The 22291-nt window shown below is 40.6% G+C and overlaps 1 protein-coding gene across 1 annotated transcript in view; it reads right to left on the bottom strand.

The window, feature by feature from the left end:
• VDR (vitamin D receptor) overlaps positions 1–22291 on the bottom strand; it is a 178894-nt gene that overhangs the window by 19908 nt on the left and 136695 nt on the right. The window contains 4 exon segments of the mRNA XM_033939458.1: positions 6928–7079; positions 10803–10974; positions 15105–15207; positions 17723–17907. Coding sequence (XP_033795349.1) covers positions 6928–7079; positions 10803–10974; positions 15105–15207; positions 17723–17907 — 612 coding nt within the window.

Genomic DNA, 22291 nt, shown 5'->3' on the forward strand with positions numbered 1-22291 from the left:
ACGTGACGCTGCAAAGTTATTTTTTCCCCTCCCCAAAGGGCTGGAAAATGGTGGCTAGAAGTTACTTGAGAGGGAGGGGGCAGTGAGCTTACTCTCCAAAATGACTTGCTGAGTCCTAACCAAAATGGAGGAAAAATACAGCATGGGTAAGAGCCACCAAACATTTATTTATACATTTCCTTGGGAGTTTTCTTGGGTGAGCTTACCTCGTGCTTGTGCCTAATGCCAAACAGTGTAGGTCAGACACGTCAAACTCTGGCCTGCGGGCCAAATCTGGCCCGTGGTGTAATACAATTTAGCCTGCCAGACAATTACAAAATTTCACTTAAGCTGGCCCGCTGGCAGACAGGTACAAGCGCTACATCAGCCAGAAATGAGCGACTTGCAGCCATGATTGCAGCTAGGAGAGCAAGCACTACCGCGCATGCCTGACAGCCATAGAGCAGCGGCCGGACTCACTAGCGGAAGCCAGCTGAGCGTGCCAAGCACGATTTTTCAATATTCGCGAGCCGGCTCTGCTCCTAACCCCTGCGAATATTGAGGGTCTGCTGTACTATCATTTATGGCTAAACAGCTTCTGAGATCTTTTTTCCTTCAATTTATATTAAATTAATCGGTATTAAAATTCATCAAGAAATCATTTGAATTTAGAAACTCGCTCTTTATAACAGCATATTTTCTTGGATTTTCTACCACTATAAGGCTATACTTGAATGAGCCAGGAACATAGATGGGGTATAAATGATAGAATTCTATCATTTATGCATATATATGCATAAATATAGGTGTGGTCTTGGATCTGACTTGTTACTCAGTGAGAACCCGGTGAAGAGAACATAGGTGGGGAGCAGCTGCAAACGCCAGCAACTCCAGCAAAATGCAAGACCTTCAGAAAAATGCTGATACCAGCTAAGTGTCTTTCTTTTACCCTCTTTCTGCCAAGTTGACCTCAGGGGGTGTAGAGCCTTCCCTATTCTCTGACCCCTACCTGATGTAAACATTTTTTCACCCAGCTTAGGATAGGCTGAGGTCTTTAGGACCAGGAATGATGCTCATGACAAGTAAAGGACAGCCTTAGTTCAACCAGCACCATTTTGATATTTGATGTCAACTTTGAAGTCTTGGTTCCTTATGAGATACTGTAAATGGGGGAAGGAATCTGGGGGGAAACGGTTGGAAGGGTTGAATTTTTTTTATTTTTTTACTGTTTTGAGTGGGTTGAGTTACTGAGGATGGGATAGACTTCTTCACTTTTGTGATGGAGAGAAGACGGTCCTTAAGAAATTTTGCATAAAGCATACACCAACTGAATATTGACTATGTGAGTTTTATCAGATGAACAGAGTGACTCAGTATCAGGAAGTACTGCAAGTTACCCCGTTATCAGAGTTGAAGCTGATAATTTGTGAATGGCTAAGAAATAAATGCATTCTAGGCATTCATCAGCCTCTTTATAAATAGTTATTTCCTAATCTTACTCCTATGACTAGCACACTGTACCCTCAATTCATGTTGCCTAGTTTTAACATTTCCTCATCTCTGAAAAAGATTTGTTTGTATATTAATAACTTCCAGAGGATATGAATTGAGGATGCAGTGCGGTAGACTTAGAATTAGCTTCAGGAAATAGTTTTTCACAGAGCGGGTGGTGGATGCCTGGAATACTGAACTGGGGGAGGTGGTAGGGATAAAAACAGTGACATAATTCAAAACTGTGTGGGATAAACATGGAAGATCTCTATATAGAAAGAAGATGGAATCAAAGCCAAACTTAAATGACATAGAAAAATAGAAAATGACAGCACATAAAAACCACATGGCCCAAGACTGCCCATCCTTATCATCCATTATCCCTTCCTCTTCCTTAGAAATCCTGCATACATATCCCACACTTTCTTGAAGTTATAGTCTTTGTTTCCATCATCTCCACTGGGAGACCATCCCATACATTCACTATACTTTTTGTAAAGAAGTATTTCCTGAGTCTGTCTGCTTCACCCTTATCTTATGCCTCCTCATTCCAGAGCTTTCTTTCAATTCAAAGAGGCTTGCCTCCAGTTCATTTATGGTAAATGCCTCTCTCTTCTGCTTTTCTTCCAAAGTATACATTTTGAGATCTTTAATTCTGTCTCTATATAGTTGATGAGAAAGACCACTGACCTTGTTAGTAGCTGCCCTCTTGACCAACTGCATCCTATTTTTATCTTTTTGAAGGTGTGACCTCTAAAATTGTACACAGTACTCTAAATGAAATCTTACCAGAAACTTACATACAGGTATGTTGCCTCCTTTTTCTAGCTGGCCATTCCTCTCCCAATGCACTCAAACATCCTTTTGGTTTTGCTATTGCCATTTCTATCTGTTTAGCTACTTTAAGATCAACACATACCATAACACTCAAGTACTGCTCTTCTTTCATGCACAAAAGTACTTCACTCCCTATGCAGGGGTTGGCAATCTGCAGTATGCCATGGAATTTTATGCAACCTGCAAGACCATAAGCATCAAATTTTTCCACTTTTCCTTTACACATGAGCTCTTTTAATCCTTTACTTCCCTTGCTTGCAGCAGCAAACCCACAAACACCATAACAGATATCATGTGGCTGACTGGCTGACTGTAATGAGCAGAGAGAAGCAGATGCCAATTGAAATTCATTGACATTATTGTCCAAAGCCCTGATGCAGCCAAAGCGAAACGCAGACAGCCTTTGTCGGCAATGGACAACAGAACAGTGAATAACGAGCTAAGTACTCCTTAAAATATGATTTAAAGGAATACAACTGTCTTAAAACTGTACAAGTTTAAACATTTAAACATTAAATTGAAGGTGGAGGTTTAAACCAATGAGGATTGTCCCGTAGAAGTTTGCAGGCTGAGTTAAATAGCTGGTGGCAAACTGGAATCTGAGGTTTCTCCTCCAGTTTATTAAGAGCTCTAAAGTGGTGGGGCTCTAATAGAAACAGTAATCACGCTGTCATGCTGACATTTTCAAGACATGTAAAGAATTGTAAAGAATTTTCCAGTGAAGAGAGTATTTTTGTTTTTGAATCCCACTATTTACCCTTCTCCATTGAGAATATTGACCATTTAAACCTACTCTGTTTTCTGTCTTTCAACCAGTTCTTAATCCATAATAGGACATTACCTCCTATCCCATGACTCTCTAATTTCCTATGAAGTCTTTCATGAGGTACTTCATGAAATAACTTTTGAAAATCCAAATACATACATTTATCCACGTATTCATTCAAACATTAAAAGAAATGCAGTAGATTGATGAGGCAAGATTTCCCTTGACTAAATCCACGTTGGCTTTCTCTCATTAATCCATCCATGTTCTTTATAATAGTCTCTACCATTTTGCTTGTTACGGACATCAGAATCACTGGTCTATAATTTCCCGGGTCACCTCTGGAACACTTTTTAATAATTGGCATCATGTTGGCTCCTTCCAGTCTTCCGGTACTATGGTTTCAGAGAAAAATTACAAATTACTAACGATAGCTCTGCAAGTTCATTTTTAAAATTCTATCACTACCCTGGGATGTACAGCATCCGGTCCAAGTGATTTGCTACTGTTCAGTTTGTTAAATTGACTCATATCTTCCAATGTTCATCAGAACTGAATACCATTTCTTTCTGCACCAGTAATTCTCCAAAATTTTCCTTGGTGAAGACCAAAGCAAAGAATTAATTTAATTTCTCCACTATGGCCTCGTCTTCCCTGAGAGCCCCTTTGACCCCTCAGTTGTCTAATGGTCCAACCGATTCTCTTCCCGGCTTCTTGCTTTAAATATACCTAAAAAAAGTTTTTACTGTATGTTTTTGCTTCCAGCACAATCTTCTTTTCAAAGTCTCTCTTTGTCTTCCTTATTAGTGTCTTGCATTTGATTTAAAATTCCTTGTGCTGTTTACAATTATTTTCATTCAAATCGTTTTTCCACTTTCTGAAGAATTCTCTTGGCTCTAATAGCTTCTTTCACCTCATTCATTAATTATGCCAGTTGTCGTTTAGTCTTCCTTCTTCCTTTCTTAATACATGGCATATATCTAGTTTGGGCTTCCAGGATGGTATTTTTGAATGCTTCGTGTAAATTTTTGACCTTTGCAGCTGCTCCTCTAAGTTTCTTTTTTACCATTCTTCTCATGTTATCATAGTCTCCATTTTAAAGTTAAATGCTGTTTTAGTGGATTTCCATTCTGAACTTATTCCAGGATTATATCAAATCTGATCATGTTATAATTACTATTATCAAGAAGCCTTAGTAACATTACTTCCCACACCAATTCATGTGCTCCACTAAGAACTAGGGGGAAGATTCTCACATGCTCGATACTATAATGATTTAAAAAAGGCGAGTCATTCTTTAAAAAAACACACACGCAAATGAGGTTCACAGAGAGTTGCAGAGGGTCACTAAATTTGCATGTACCAAATGCTGGTGATAGCAATTGACACATGCGTAAAATAAACCTACAAATAATAATTTAAAAAAAGACCTAAAATCGAAGATCGGCAGGAAGGATGCCCTTTCCCTCCCACCGCTGACATAAAGCCACCCCCCCAGGCAGCGGGAGGGATGGGCCATTTGGCCTTTATCTGCCATCATGTTTCTACATTGCTTTCCATGCTGTCTGCTATGCATTTTTTTGTAACTCAAAGAAGGGAAAATATAGTGAGAGCGGTCTTAAGTCAAGCACAATATGAGGAGTATCCACTGGGTGGAATGAGAGTGCTTTCATTTATTTCTATGTGGTAGCTAGGAAATACTTTCTTTCCTGCTATACAAGCAACCATATTAGATCCTAACCGACCCTCAGTGGCACCACTCAGGACTCAAACTTTTCATTGTCCTGAGCTTTACGTGTCTGCTCGTCACTGGGTCTAATGATCTTTTTCATAGAGCTTAATATTTTTTTCTTAAACTTTTAAACTTTTTATTCTTTTATGTTTTTATAAGTTTTGTACTTAGCTTTAGACTGTGGCTAAGTCCTCTTGGCTCGAGATGTCAGTATTTATAAGGGATGTCATAGCCGACATGTTTCGCCTAAATAGCTTTATCAAGGCTTCATCCCTCTTTACCACCGACAACCACTGTAACCGCCAATTCGGTAAAGAGGGATGAAGCCTTGATAAAGCTATTTAGGCGAAACATGTCGGCTATGACATCCCTTATAAATACTGACATCTCGAGCCAAGAGGACTTAGCCAAAGTCTAAAGCTAAGTACAAAACTATAAAAATATAAAAGAATAAAAAGTTTAAGAAAAAAATATTAAGCTCTATGAAAAAGATCATTAGACCCAGTGACGAGCAGACACGTAAAGCTCAGGACAATGAAAAGTTTGAGTCCTGAGTGGTGCCACTGAGGGTCGGTTAGGATCTAATATGGTTGCTTGTATAGCAGGAAAGAAAGTATTTCCTAGCTACCACATTGATGTATGAAGTAAGCACCTACATTTAAATTATAGTGCTTTTGTTTGATTCATTTATTTCTAAGCATAGGACAATAAGAGAGGGAGAACCTAAAACTCCAGCATGTGTTGTACAGAGAACACATCTAAGCAAGAAGTAAAGCCAGGCATTTCCTCTAGCAAAAGCTGTAACCTATGTACATTTTGCTCAAAACAATAAAGATATTTGTTCACAAGCCAACTGTCGGAAAGTACAAATAAGTCTTAAGAAAAACATATGACCCCTTTTGTTTTTTTATCTCTTTTTAATGTTTGAGTTCTGAAGCAAATTTAAAATTTCAGTAATTAAGAGTTGACTTCTGTTACATGAATTACTGAAACCATGAGTTCCACAAAAGAGCTGCTCACAGAGAAGCATGAAATGTTCTAGATCATAGGGTGACGATACAACACTGCAATTCTGTACATTAATGAGCAACACAAGGAAATATTTCTAAATAGAAAAGGTAATAGATGCACAGGACAGCTTCCCAGCAAAGGTGCTAGAGACAAAAAACGATAACTGAATTCAGGAAAGGTTGGGATAATTACAGAAGATTTTTAGCGGTGGGGAAGTGAAGATAAGGCCGGATACTAAATAGACGAAAGAACGGGTAGATACCATTATTTCTGTGTTTTGGTTACCTTGAGTGAAATAAGAACTGTTGACTCCTCTAAACAGCGGTCAAAAGTTTCTCATACACCTCTCTCAATACATAACTTGGCTCTCAGCAGCACCACCTGGAACTCAACAAACTTTCATAGTCCTAGTCCAAGGCTTTATGTGTCAACTCTTCATTGAACCCAATTTTAATTTAGTTTTAATTTAATTTTTAATTTAATTTATATTTTAAAAATACTGAGCTTTGTGGTCGAGTTGCAGGGATATTACAAGCAAACATGTTTCACCTAACTCGTTTTTTTCAAGGCAAATCCCTTACTGCTCAAAGCATTGCACTTAGACCACTACCATCAAGTGCAACGCTTTGAGCAGTAAGGGATTTGCCTTGAAAAAAACCAAGTTAGGTGAAACATGTTGGCTTGTAATATCCCTGCAACTCAACCACAAAGCTAAGGGCTCCTTTTGCAAAGCTGTGTTAGGGCATTAACGCGCAGAATAGCGTGCGCTGAATTGCCGCGCGCGCTAGACCTTAACGCCAGCATTGAGCTGGCATTAGTTCTAGCACACCTTAGTAAAAGGAGCCCTAAGTATTTTTAAAATATAAATTAAATTAAAAATTAACTTAAATTAAATTAAAATTGGGTTCAATGAAGAGTTGACACATAAAGCCTTGGACTATGAAAGTTTGTTGAGTCCCAGGTGGTGCCGCTGAGAACCAAGTTATGTATTGGGAGAGGTGTATGAGAAACTTTTGAACGCTGTTTGGAGGAGTCAACAGTTCTTATTTCATTTGAGATACGGGTTTCTCAATAAGTTATTGAGATAACGTGCCTTGTAGAAATTGGTTACCTTGAGTGACATCATTGATCTTATACTTGAAGTCATTGCTGCCACATGTCCAGGACATATCCTCCAAGGTGAAGGACTGGTTTGACCGCAGCATGATGATTTCAATGGCGCTGGATTTCAAGAGGGCAATCTGGTCCTCTGTGGTGAGGTCTCTGTATACAGGGAACAGAATTCGAGGTAATTAATTAAGTTTGCTCTGCCAGTGGTTATCAAAAACGTCTCTTTAGGTCTGGATTTCAGGATAACCAGCAACTATAAAGGAAATAGTCTAAACACTATGGACTAGATTCTATATATGGCACCTAAAGAAAACAGTGTTTAGTGCTAATCTATAAACGGTGCTCAAAGTTAGGCACTGTTTATAAAACAGCATTTGGCAAGGTCATTTACACCAACCGGAAAGCGATGTAAATTCGAATACCTAAATTAGGCATGGATTCCCCTTATTCTATAACCATGTGCATAAATTGAAGGAATGCCCCATGACCCTCCCATGGCCATGCCCCCTTTTAGAACCATGCATAAAATTTATGTGAGGATCCTGTGAATAAATATTAATTTTAATTAGCACCAATAACTGCTTGTTAAGATCCCAATTATTGGTGCTAATTGACTTACTATGCAATTAAAATGGGTGCATGTCCAGATTTATGCACACAGATTTAAGCGTCTTTTATAGAATTAGGCTGTATACACATCTCATGAAAATACATTATGGGGTACCAGAAAAAACAGGCATGTTTGGGGTTCCTGAATAATAGATTTGGGATCCACTGATCTAAACCATACGAATTAAACAGGCTCCTCTTCCGGCATTCTAAACCACAGAAAATGTTGCTATTATTTGGGTTTTTGCCAGGTACTTGTGACCTGGATTGGCCACTGTGAAGACGGAATATAGGGCTAGACTGACCATTGGTTTGACCCAGTACGATTATTCTTTTATTTATTTATTGCTTTTAAATTTTTCCAAGAAAACCTCTTATACAGAATATTGAAAAAAACCCAGAAATAATATTTTGAACAAAATACTAATATCAAATAGGAAATACAATTCTTAATCAATACTATTAATCCCATATATTGGATCCAAGACTTTTAGTGAGTGTTAATAAAAATAAATCACATCAATTTAGCAAGAAAAGCAAATATCTAACTGCGGTAGTAGGAGTCTTTCTATTTACTTTAAATTATTGCTGTTGTTTCTTATACCCCTTCAAGGCGTTTCGTAGAGAGGAACCCTGTTAACTGAGAAGGATCGAAGAATACATATGTATTAGATCTATATTTGACAATACATTTACAGGGATATCGCAATAAAAAAAAACACCTCCCATCATTGTTACCCCTGGTTTAAGAAGGAGGAATTGTCATCTACGTTTTTGGGTATCTTTAGTCACGTCTGAGAACATCTGTATCTTTAGTCCCATAAATTCTTTGTCTATTTTTGAAAAACATCTTCAATAGCCAATCTCTATCAGGCAATAAAGCCACTGTTAATATGAGCATAGCAGGTTTTACTATGTCCTTCAATGATGTTTCCAGGATTGCAGTGACATCCATTTGTAAATCCTGTTTTTGAAGAGGAATATCTTCTTGTTCTTTCATTGGTAGGTAGAATACTTGTTCAAAAGGAGGAAGCATATCTTCTGAAATATCCAGTATTTCCATGAGATATTTTTTCAACATTTCTTTCGCGGAAATAGAGCAGGAATTATTTTCCAAATTTTCAATTTTCCTTCTCATATTGGTGTTATCCCTAATAAGGGTAGTCTAGTCTGTACTTGCTTCACTTCTGACAACTCTTTTTCAATATTTTCCACTTTATTTTCCATTGTAAGAGTATCTTGTTTAAAGTTTTTAAATTCTTCTTTTTATGCTAACACTCTTTTTTCCAATTCCTTTATTTGTGGAGATAGTGACTGCCCCAAACTTACGACCAAGGGCTCCTTTTATCAAGGCGCGCTACGGGGGTTAGCGTGTCAGACATTTCATCACGCGTTAATCCCCGTGGCAGCCTAAAATCCTAACGCCTCGTCAATGGAGGCGTTAGGTACTAGCGGGCAGGCAGTTTAATGCATGGTATTCCGTGCGTTAAACCGCTACCGCACCTTTATAAAAGGACCCCTAAGTCCCACAAGGAATCCAGGGTAACATTGTTGGGTTTTGAAAAAGAGAAAGTACCTGATTGTATTGGCTGGATTTCCTCAGTCCCAGGATTTCTCTCTCTTCCACCTTGTCCTTCTGTCTGCTCCATTGATGTTCCTGTCGCAGGCTCGATGTCTTCTGGAGCCTGGCTCAACGAAGCCTCCCGGGAGAACAAGTCTACCTCCTCGGATAGACTATCTTCCTTAGGTGAGCTGGCTCCCTGCAGCTGTGGAGGCAGGACCTTACGTCAGGGCTCAGAGTCGTGTCTAGCCCAGGGAGGTTTACCGCGGCTTCACTCACTGCCGGGACCTCCAGCAGGCGATTCCCCGGCATTATTCTCTCCTGCTGCAGGCGCCTCAATAACTCGTCTATGGTTACCAGAGGAGAGCTCTCCAGGCGCCGTGAGGTGCCACCAGTGCTTCTGCCTCTCCTCTTTGGCATTTTTGCGGATAAAAGGTAAGACTGGGAATAGTCTATTGAGAGCATCTTCCTACAGACAAACCGTCGTGGCCATCTTGGTTATTCTTATGTTTTTATGTAGGAGGCAGAGTTGAAAAATATGCCTTCTACACAATCCACGAGTAGGGATAGATTACCCACTGTTAGGGTTACCATATGGATCTAGTAAAAGGAGGACGGATTGAGACATCCAGGTTTTACTTTCATTGAAAGCAATGGAAGTAAGGAGGACAGATTGAGACATCCGAATTATACGTCCATTGAAAGCAATGAAACTAGAAATCGGATGTTTCAATCTGTCCTTTTTCTGGAGCCATATGGTAACCCTACCCACTGGTCAAGACTCATATGCCTTTTATACTAGAATTAAAAGTTAACATATGTAAATTTAGGTGCATAATCTGTGCCTAAATTTTATGAGTAAATAAAAAAGGGACAGATGAAATAGAAGGGTCATGGGCAGATCGGAAGCATGTTTTTATGTAGGAGGCAGAGTTGAAAAATATGCCTTCTACACAATCCACGAGTAGGGATAGATTACCCACTGTTAGGGTTACCATATGGATCTAATAAAAGGAGGACGGATTGAGACATCCAGGTTTTACTTTCATTGAAAGCAATGGAAGTAAGGAGGACAGATTGAGACATCCGAATTATACGTCCATTGAAAGCAATGAAACTAGAAATCGGATGTTTCAATCTGTCCTTTTTCTGGAGCCATATGGTAACCCTACCCACTGGTCAAGACTCATATGCCTTTTATACTAGAATTAAAAGTTAACATATGTAAATTTAGGTGCATAATCTGTGCCTAAATTTTATGAGTAAATAAAAAAGGGGCAGATGAAATAGAAGGGTCATGGGCAGATCGGAAGCATTCCTTGGATTTACATGCGCTGTTATAGAACACAGGGGTTCTGCACCTAATTTAGGAACAAGGATTTGCTCCACATTTCAATTGGAAGAAATGGACATGCCTAAAATTAGGCATGGTTTCCGGGTGTAAGCGCTACTCTATAATCTGTGCCTAACTTTTAGTGCCGTTTATAGAATTGTACTCAGTGGGTTTTTTCAGCACCAATAGTTTTAAGTGTCATATATAAAATCTAGCCCTATATGGTATATTGAAAGACATTTTTATATTACACTTTTTTTGCTGCATACTACGTTGCTTGGTTAGTAGCATGGCTGCCACAAAGCAGAGGGTCAAACTAAGCAGGTTATTTCACTTTCAGTATGATTTGTTACAAGAAAACAGCCACTCTCACCTGAATCCAGGAATCATCTTGGCAAAACCAACAACCTTTTGAATGCTGTAGCTAACCAAGTCAGCCAGATGAGGCAGCATAGAAAGTTGGGATGAACTGGCAGCCTCTGGAGGGCCATCATTACTCTCTTCATTAAATAGCAGGTAAGAGAAAAAATTGGGTTCCCCAGAATCTGTGCGGGAGGGACAAGATACATCATTAGACCTTACCTGATGCATTATTAGAGCTCAAGATCATTTGTTCCTCAAAGACAAAAAGAGCCAATGTCAGCAGAAAGATATTGTACCAACCAAGGCCTAGATGAACTAAATGCTCCGATAGTTTGTTTAGCGACCGACTGAATTTGCCAATCCAATGTAGAAAAAACAGCTTACCACGTGGTTTTCCATGCATTCGTACATTCTCCAGCTCTGGCATGCAAATGACCTCATTACTATTAAAATGAGGTCATTAATATTAAAATGAGCTATCCAATTGATGGCCTAACATTTCAAGGCATAAGCGATCGTTAATACCGACCCGAAAAAAACTTCCCATACTTTGCAAAAAATTGGCAGGAGGGATGCCCACTCCCTCCTGACACTAGGTGCCCCTCAAACTGGCAGAGGGGCCTAAGGCCTTGATTGGCTCAGATGCCCCCTGGGAGGGGCCTTAAGCGTCTGATCCAATCTGGGCCTTAGGCCCACTGCCCAGTGCATACTAGGATACACAGGGAGAAGCCTAAGGCCCCTCCCCTGGGAGAGGCCATAGGCATCTGAGTCAGTCAGGGCCTTAGGCCCATCCCCTTGCATCCCAGGATGCATTGGGAAGGGGAAGGCCCACCATTTTGTAGAGTTGGGCCTGTGAGCAGGAGGGATTGGGCATCCCTTCTGCTGTCTTATTCACATAGAGGTACGGGGGTGGTTTGGGGTATGTGGGGGAGCTGGGGGAGGTGGGCATCCCTCCTGCTGATTTTTTGCAAAGTATAGGGAGTGGGGAAGGAGAGAGGGAGGGTTGGTTATGCGGGGGGGGGGGGGGGTCATTTCATCTGGTGGCAGGAGTGATTGGGCATTTATTTTTGTTCTGGGAGTTGTGGAGGGAGGCCATCATCGGAGGGGGGGGGTGTAGGCTCAACTTTTTTTTTTTTTAAATGGGACAGGTATTGTGCATGTGTAATACACACACACCGGTGTCATTAAAAAAAAAAAGTCCCAAACAGCCAAGTGGCAGGAGGCTGCTTTAAGGCATCCCCTGCCGGGTCTGAGAATGTGAGAGAACTGGTTTCTAAACAACTGGTCAGATGGGATTATGGCAGACCTCCGCAAAACTCATTTACACAGGAAGCCATTTGAACATCGATCGCCGTTTAGAAATTGGCCAAAAATTGACTCACAGTGACCCACACAGTCTTAACAACCGTTTTTATTATTATTATTATTATTATGTTCTTGTATACCACCAGTGCATCTAACTTCAAGAACTGTAACATCAAGGAACTCTTTTGTGAAAAAATAACAGGATAAACACAGAACAATACAATGGCTTGGACAAGTAGTGAGTGCGATAGACTTGTATTTCATTAATCCTTTGATACTGTCTCAGAAAGGAAGCTCATAAATAAACTGGGGAGGAGAGGGCCTTAAGAGGGAAAGATGGACAGAAAAAATGGCAGAGTGACAGAAACAGAGAGTAGTGGTGAATAGAGTTTATCAGTATAGCGTCTTAAGTCCTGTGCACAATCCAGTTCAATATTTCATAAATGATACAGTAGAGGGATAAGAAGAAGGAAAAAGCATCTTTATCAGGTTGAATACACAGATGGGTTAATAAAGCTGAAAACTAATCTTAAGAAAATTTGAGGATGGGCATAAAGTCTGCATTTTCATCCTGCTCCTGTTTATTCTTTCTAACCCAATGGAATGCTGGAAAGAAATGATATGTAATTATATAGAAAGGGTTGAATGCATCTATCCATGTGTCTCCAAAAATAGAAAAAGGCAAAATTTGGCATGGGTCAAAACTGAGAAAACAACACAGTAGGGGTAATTTTAGGGGTAATACCTCTTGGTATTAGATAGCAAAAATACACATAAATGATTTCTTATAAAATACCAACCATGGGAGCATGCACATGGGGCGGAGCTTAAGCAGATTATATATGTGCACACATAAATTGTAAAATACTATAATTCATGTGCACTCTTGGTACCTTCTAGACAGGGGCTGGGCTGGTGTAAATGATCACAACTTAAATCGATGCATGTTTTCTGCCATTTATGTTAGCATTTTATAAAGCAAACTAGGTGACTACTTTTCTCTATAAAATAGGCTTAAAACAGGTATGTTTTTGCAATCTTAAACTGGCTGCCCAATATTCAGCAGAAGATAGCTAGCTATCTGCAATGAATATTTGTGGTTAGCCCAGTCACCAGTTATATTGCATAACATAGACAGCACCAATATTCACTGGTTAACTGCACAAATAGCAATATCTTTGGAGCTATTATTTAATTGGCCAGCTGATGAATATCAGCTTAACTGGCTATGTTTCTAGTGGCCAGAAATTCAGGAAGGATTGTTGGGTTGGAAGGGAAGAGAGGGAGAGAGACTGCATGGGGGGAGGGGGAGAGAGGGAAAAATGTTGGGCAGGGGAGGGAGGGGAGAGACGCACAGGTAGAGATAGGAAGAAATGTTGGACATGATAAAGGGAGAGATGGATGCTGCATGGGAAGGGAGGGACAAATAGAGATTTTGGACCCAAGGCACAAGATAAAGAGAGTTGTGGACAGTGGGAGGAGGGAAAAGAAGAAGGACATGGGGGTAGAGGAGAGGGAGGAAGAGATATGCACAGGAGGGGAAGGGAGAAAGAGGACAATGTTAGATCCAGAAAGAGACACTGGACAACTGGAGGGGGCAAAGAGATATGAAGAAATGCTGGACCATGGGTGAGGGGGAAGAGAGAAGGGGCTGGAAGATGCCTGGGGGAGAATGGAAAGGACAGGGAGTTGCCAGGCTACAAGGGTTGGGAGGGAGAGAGAGGAGCAGATGCTGGGCTGGAAGGGTGTAGGGAGGAAGATGCTGAAAATGCTGGAACTATATGGGAGATGCCAGACCCTGGGGTGGGGGTAGGCAAGGAAATGAATGAGAGGATATTGATTATTGATGGTAGAAATAAGGTAATGGGGAGTTGATTAAAGATGAAAGGGAATGGAAGGCTAGGGAAGGAGTGAGATGGGGAATAGGAGAGCTAGTGGGAAAGAGAAGGAGATGGAATTTGATAGGTAGCTAAAAAATAAAAAGGAGAAAGAGAAGGATGAGAAAGAGGGTAAAACAGTTAGCAGAGAGGCAGTAAAGAAAAAAAGTGAAAGGAGCTAAAAAGGCAAGATCGATATGTCAAAAACAGGTGTACTGAGGAAATGGAATAAAGACAGAAGAGAGGAGAAAAGACAAATGGACAGCAGCTGTTTGAAGGAGAATTAGCAGAAGACAGACCCGAAAGCAGAAAAGAGAAACTGGAACCAACACAATGGAAAAATAAAATATCCAGACACCAAAGGATCAGGAAGGCCCCCCTCCTTTATTTTCTGACTTGGACACCAGCATGTTTAACACCAGCCCTGACCCTTGCTGTAACTAAGGCTACGGTAATGATTTGGGGGTTACAGCACAGCCCAGCTGGTTCCTGAAGAAGGGGGTGTTCACCCCCGAAACGGAGTCCCGTAGGACGAACTTGCTATCTGCTGGCTGCGTTATCCATAGAGAAGCTAAGTACTTCCAGTTGGCTTTTGCATAGTTGGATTTGGACGTTTGAACTTTTGTTTGGCCCCCTGGATAAGGGGTAGAGACAATTTCATTCTTTACTGCTTCATAAGAATGTGACACACTCCCAACGAGTGAGAGAAATGGCTCAAAGAGTATGAGATTGAGAAAGATAAAGCCTTCAGCTTGCCTAGGTATGTGCAACGCAGAAATAGAAGATTAGATTCAAATGAGTGTGACACACTTCAAATGAGAGAGACTCGGCATCTCTATATGCTTCCTGCAAATAAGAGATTAGTGCAACATCACATTGAAACCAGTATTCGAAATTCTCACAAGCCCTGCACAGAACCATTTCATTATGACACAAAGACCCTCTTTTACACAGTGGCAATGTAAGGTTTGTTTAATTACTGTTGTGCTTCTACAATTGGAAATCGCTCTATGCAGGACGGCAGAGGAACTATGAGCTGTACAGTGACGCTTTTCGTTGAGCTACTGCCCCTGTATTCTTCAGTCTACTGTAGTATGCTATGCCCAGAGGACCCTTGGTACAGAAAATACCTGGAAAAGAATCGAGGAGATCTAAAGAATCTTCTGAGGAGAAGTTTTGTGTCTGGACAGAGGATGAATGAGCACTGCTTTCGGGGAACTCTCTGACTGGAGGCTGTGAAACAAGCAAGGGTTAACAAACTTTATTTTAAACAATAGTAACTTAGTCCATGTTAGTACAAAGGAGAAGTTGGTCTATCCAATTGTTCCAGTCCTCTCTATTACTGAAGATCTGACTTGATTCAGGCCTTCATTCTTGCCAACATCCTCTGTATTTGCCCCAAGAGTATTAGAATTATGATCCTAGTTTGGGTGTAATCACCTCTGCTTATAACAGTGGTTCCCAAGCCTGTCCTGGAGGACCACCAGCCAGTCAGGTTTTCGAGATAGCCCTAATGAATATACATGAGAGAGATTTGCATATAATGGATGTAACAGGCATGCAAATCTGCCCCAAGCATATTCATTAGGGCTATCCTGAAAATCTGGTTGGCTGGTGGTCCTCCAGGACAGGATTGGGAACCGTTGGCTTATAACAATTTCAAACATCAACCACCCTTTCAATAAAGAAATATTTTCCCCACATTTCATCTGAGCCTCCCGCTTACCAGTCTCATTTCATAACCCCCCTGTCCTTGAACCTTTGCCTCTATAGACAGCCACCTCTGGAAGCCTGCAAATATTTGGATATTTCTATCAAATACTCTTCCTCCTTCTGTGTTCTAGAGAGCACACTGAGTTCCTTAGGTCCTTCTGTGTAGGGTTTGTTTTACGGGTTCTCCGTGCACTACTGTAATAGCCGTTCTTATTTATTTGAAATATCTTTATTACATTTTAAGCAGTACAGAAGTCACCCAATAACACCCTCATCTCCCTCCCAACAAAAGTACAACTGACGAATGAGGAGTTCAAGATTAAAAAGAAAAAATCATATAGCATGTACTCTACAATGTTCATAAGAGGCCAAACCCTCTTAGAATGTTCAACCCCACACCGCTTGATAGCAGCTACTTCCTCATGTTTACATATTAGACAAATTGCAGCCCACCACGCAGGAAAAGGAAGAGCAGTGCTGTCTTTCCATTCTGATAGAACATTTTGAATTGCTAAACCCATTAGGGTATCGGACAATTTGGCCTTATATTTTCGAACCAAGTGAGGCAAAACAGCTGAATGCAAAGTAACAATTTTATATGTCAGCGCTATATGAAATCGAAAACCATCTTTACTCATTACCAAACTATACCCCAGAATGTCTTGAAAACAGTACATCCAAGCAACATATAGTAAAAGTTACCTACATCAGATTTACAAGTCCAGCACAGACTAAAGCTGTTCTTTGCACTACTTTCATCTTCTTGATGTCCTTAGGAAGCTCTAGTCTAGTGTTACAGATGACTGAAATTACCCCTGGCTTTCCAAATTCCAGGCTCCCATAGGGCCCTATTTACTGAAAAGTGATGATGTACAACTGCATGTTAAATGGCAAGTTTGGCATTTAGGGATAGAGACCGACCAAAACCAAGATTTTCGGTATTGGCCAAAGTCAATCTGCAGCTGAAATTTGCTGCTTGGTTTTGGTTAAAACCGAAACTGGCCCTGTCTGGACGCCTAACTCCCCCCTGCCCCTAGAACAAAAGAAGCCTCCCTCCCAGGGGTATAGCCATGGGGGACCTCAGGGGCCTAGCTCCTCCTTGCATTTTGGTCTAAGACCCCCCCCCCACTCCAAAACTGTGGCACCGAATGCATGGCTGGCAGGGATGCTTAAGTCTTGCCAGCCAAAGAGATCAAGCATCAGGAAGTCCGCGGGGTTGTCCAGCCACCAATGCTGGCACTTCTGCATCGGCTGAGTATTGGCCGCAATCTCTACATGCCACAAATCAAGATGAATAACCATTTTTAAAAAAAATTAGTTTTAATTGAATGGCCTTGCCTGAAAATCAGTCATGCAGATGGTCTATTGGTAAAATTGGAAATGAGACCAAAATAAAAAATTCAGTATGAGTGAAAATTAGGTTGTTTGACGTTCTGAATATAGAACTTAAGCAAGAGGGGCTCCAAGGCAAGTACTTCCTTTCTGCAAGGCTGACAGATGTATGGGATTGCCAAAACAGTGACAGAAATCAGGTATGCTTTGGACAGATATGGGCAAAGTGAAAGATATCTGGAGCTTCCATGGTAACACAGCAGGCAAATTGATTGGGTATCAGTACACCAGGTTCAACCTCATTGGGTTCCACCCCGCATGTTGTCCCTTTTTACTCTCATGACAGTATGACATCATATAATTCCTACTGAAATCGTATGCCACCCCCATCCCCAAACAATCCACAATCTTAAAAGCTTCTCAAATCAGATGAGCAGCTTTATTTGTTCTTATTGATTTCAAACAACAATGAACCATTTTTTCTGGCATGTACCCCGCAGAAAGGACTTGGATGACCAAAGGACCTTCCAAATTTCAGGAAAAATACATATTTCTCAGGGATCAATGACTTGCTACCAGTTGCTTATCAGCGAACAAGCACTAGTTCTGCCCTATGCAACAAGGCCATTATTTCACATGGCGTGTTTGGTAACCCCTCACTGCACACCATTGTAAGGAGCTGAATGCAGGTGATGTGACATACCCGAAAATTAGTGAAGTCAGAGTAGGAAGGGTCATAGGTTTTGTGATGGGCTTCCAGCAAGATGTCAATAATCTTTTGGTGGTCCTCTCCGAGTCTGGGTCTCTGGGACTCCTTCATTGCCTCTTCTTCCTTACGTTTCATTATCAAGTCTCTCTTCCTCTGGACTTCTTCATCTGTCAAAATGACTTGACAGCCATAAGGAAGCGAAAGGAGAAGGAGAGGATAAGAAACACTGAATGTAATACACAAGGCATTCATGCGAAGAATAAGTTCAAGTTCGAATTTATTTGATTTATTGCCTTTAAAATAAATATATCTAAGTGGCTTATAATAATAATAACATAAGGGAAGGACATGTAAAAAAAACTGCCAAGAACAAGAACAATTTTATAAAGGAAATAATTTTACAAAAGGTTTTCTGTGTGCAAAACCTGTTTGACACATAAAAAAGATCTTTTGATAAAACTGTGTTATGGAATGCATAAGTAAAAAATACATAATGTATGTGCCTACTATTACATGATTTGCATTAGGTGCTCCCAGAGCCATAGTTTGAGTGGAACAGAAGTGGAGCTGTGATGCATACATATACAGTAAAACTTTGGTTTGCAAGTGTTTTGCAAGACAAGCAAAACATTTTATTAAATTTTAACTTGATATGCAAGCAATGTCTTGCAATACAAGTACATACAGTATACACACGTCACATCATCACAACTGAGCCGATGGTTCTTCTCTCTCTGACGCTGCGGAAGTGTAGTGACTGTTCTAAACGAGCGAGGTCTTGCAATACAAGTACGTATAGTATTTTGTATTAAAGTTTTTGGGTTGTGGAATGAATCATCTGAGTTTCCATTATTTCCTATGGTGAAATTCACTTTGATATACGAGTGTTTGGATTACAAACATGCTTCTGGAACGAATTATGCTCGCAAACCAAGGTTTTACTGTATTTTATAAAATACGCAATTAGACAGAGATTATGTGCATCAATTTTGGAGCAGTATGAGTATTGGCATTAGTGTTCTATTGGGGCTGGATTTAGGTGCAATTTATAAAGGACTTTTCGCATCCAATAGTTGTCCTCTTATATACCCCCCTTTTACAAAACCGTACAGCGGAATTAAGTGCCGGCAGCGGCAGTAACAGCTCCGATGCACATAGGAATTCTATGAGCGTCAGAGCTGGTACCGTGGTAGCCGGCTCTAAAAACTGCGCTACGGTTTTGTAAAAGAATGAGGTCCATAGGGGGTAAAATAGGCATGACCATTTATGCACAAGGTGTGCTTGTAAATGTTTAGGATGCTGGATTATAAGTGCATATGGAGAAATTCTATAAATGGTGCCTAAAGTTAGGCACTGACATCCTAGCCAATGTAGGTACTTAACTTAATTGTTTAAATAAACTTTAATCAGCACCAATAATTGACAATAAGCACTTTGTAACTGACGTAAATTGCACTTAATTGAATGTTAAGGGCCTAACTTGCTGGGCGCCTACCACAAAGTAGGCGTGGTTAGTGGGCAGATCATGGGCATATTTTGTACGTAGGAACTAGAGAATGACACGGGGACAAATTTTTCCCCGTCCCTGTGGGAACTCATTTTCCCGTCCCCGCGAGTTCTTTTCCTGCCCCTGTCCCATTCCTGCAAGCTCCGTCCTCATATGTACAGGCCTCAAACACTTTAAAATCAGAAGTGTTCGAGGCTTCTGCAGTTAAGGCAGAGCTTATAGAAATGGGGCAGGGACGGCGACAAAACTCATGAGTTCCTGCGGGGGATGGAGAAAAATTTGTCCCCGTGTCAGCCTCTAATAGGCTTAGAACCTTGAAAAACAAGGTGGAATAAATGCTAATGGGGACAAGCCCCTATAGACATTTCAGTGTTCTATCATTGCATCCTCTCCCGTGTTAGAAAGAATATAGTGAACCAATTTTTCCAAAAATTCCACTGGAATTAGTAGACATGTGTTTTCATTGGGCGGCTCAGTGTGTTTGTAAGTGGGGTATGCAATGCAACCCCTGCTGCTTACCAGTTTCAGGGCCATGCTTCAATAAACAAGGCCAAGCCTGGGCTGCTTCTGTGCACATTTTTCCTGCAGCCAGCCATGTATCTTTACAGTTTATGAGGCACTGAATGGCTATGCAAAGGTCAGCTCTCAACTTCTAGACCAAAGTTCATTTAGACAGATTACAGTCTGTTCTGCTGGGATAAGTTTAAACCTAGGCAAAGAGAGCCAGTATAATGATACTAGACAATTTCCCCTCCCTTCACAAGAATTTTCATGATTCAGGTCAACAATCAGGCTATCCAATTATCATCTGTCCCAGAAAAATTCTGTAAAAATGCATAGATGGTCATCATACTTTTCAATATTTCAAGTTTCATCTTGGCTGCTTAGAGACTAAAATAGAAAAAAATGGTTGAAATAATAGAACAATGATAGAGGGGAAAGGGAGGAACTACAACAGCCCTATAGACAAAAGGGGGGGATATGTACACATATGTGACCCTGGATAAGTCACTTAATCCCCTATTGCCCCGGGTACATTAGGTAGAGTGCAAGCCCACCAGGACAGATATGGAAAAATGCTTGAGTAATACATCTAAAAATCCTCCCAAATCAGCACTCGGACGACCTAAAAGACAGGTCATCCAAGTGCCGTTAATCGAAAAGGGTTTTTATATGTATCCAGAGACTTTTTACGCCTCTGAATCCCGCTGTGCGCCCAGAGCTGAAAGGGGCATTTTTGAAGGAGTGGTTAGGGCAGGATGTGGGCCCACCTAGACTTAGACCTGTTTTAGATCCCTTACGTCACAAAGTATAAGTTCCGTTCAGGCAGCTTTGTAAAACTTTCGATTATCCCTGCAGTACGACTAAGTGCCCAGAAGGTATTCAAAGTGTTAAAGGAATCAAACTTAAGTAGTTAAAAACAGAATCTCTTTTACAGAACTTCAAACAAATGCTGGGGGAAAAAAAGCCCTGCAACACCTGCTCTCAATAAGTACATTTCACTCTTCTGCAAAGCGAGCAAGCAGGGTCACAGGCAAGACCAGATTTACTAAAGTGACACTAGCAAGATCATAACTTTTCAATAGATTTGTATACAAATTCAAGAAAAAGAAAATATGAAGCAGCCTCTAAAAGATCACTGACCCCCCCACACCACCATAAAAATTGGAATAAAAACGTACATACCTGCCTCCAGAACATCAGCATCTGGCATAGGAAAGTATAGTAGAGCTGCACAGAGGTGGCTTAAGTAGTCTGTGGGATGGGCTAGTGAACTATGGAAAGGAGGACTCAGGTCCATAAGCCACTCTAACCACTGCATTCATGATGGAAAATGTGAGTCCACCAACCCCCCCCAAAAAAAAAAAAAAACAACCCCAAAACAACCCTATATTGTACTGCCATATAGGTAGCACCTGCAGTCATAAGGGCTTTTGGGGTTGTACACAGGTGGGTATAATAGGTTTAGGGGGGCTCACCATGACCTGCAAGGGAGTTGTGGTGAGATATTTATGTGCACCCTTTTTGTGAAGTTCACAGCAGTGCCCTGTAAGGTACCCCACTACTCTATTGTCATGTCTGGGTGGCCAGTCCATCACTTTTCTGGCCCCTTCCACATCCATAAAGTCTTGTTCTAGGCGTTTGGGACTTGGACGATTTTTTGGATGGGAATATAGTATAAAGATAGACATACTACCAGTCTGGATGATCAAGTGGCTGGATATAGATGTAGACGATTTTTGTGGAAAAAAAAAATTTTGGATGTATTTTTCGAGAATGGACTTTGGAAGCTGCCGACTTTGGGTGACTAGCACCCTAGACCCAAAATGGACTTTGATGTTTGTTTTGATTATGCCCCTCTATGGCTATAAGTGATGGTATATAAATAAATAATTAAATAAATAAGTACAAAGACAGAGAGTAGGGGGATGACGGGTAGAGATACTGCATGGAGGGGGCAAGAGAAAGAAAGAAGATACTGAGTAAAAATAGAGGATAAGAATGAGAGGAAAAGTGCTGGAAGAGAGGAGAGAGAGCAAAAACTGGGGAATAATAGGATGAAGAATGAGAGGGATATGGAAAGCTCTATGTATAGTAGATGCAGTTAAAAAAAAAGTAAGAATGAAGACAAATAGTAAGAATGAATGAAGTCTGAACAGATAAGATTGGGATAAACATGATCAGGACCCCCCCCAACCCCCCCCCAAAAAAAAACAAAACCATCCAGACAGCAAAGATAGAAAGAAGAATTTTATTTTTAATTCAGTGAATAGAAAATGTCAGTTTTACAGGACATTTACTCTGCTTTCTTTACATTTTGCAGAATGTCAGGGTGCTGTTTCTAATTCTCTAGTGTTGCACTGCAACAGAATGTGGCTTCTTGGGGTTTATGTTTAATTTTTGTCTATATATTCATATTTTAAGTTTTTTGGTCACTTATTCTCTATTTGGCAAGGGTCTATTTGTGTTCAATGTGACAGAGATCAGGAACTCTGTTTACATGGAGTTTCTATTTAAGCATTTGAAATATTTCAGCTTATTCAGTTTCCCAATAG

The sequence above is a fragment of the Geotrypetes seraphini genome, chromosome 3 (genome assembly GCF_902459505.1).
Source record: "Geotrypetes seraphini chromosome 3, aGeoSer1.1, whole genome shotgun sequence".
Lineage (NCBI taxonomy): Eukaryota > Metazoa > Chordata > Amphibia > Gymnophiona > Dermophiidae > Geotrypetes > Geotrypetes seraphini.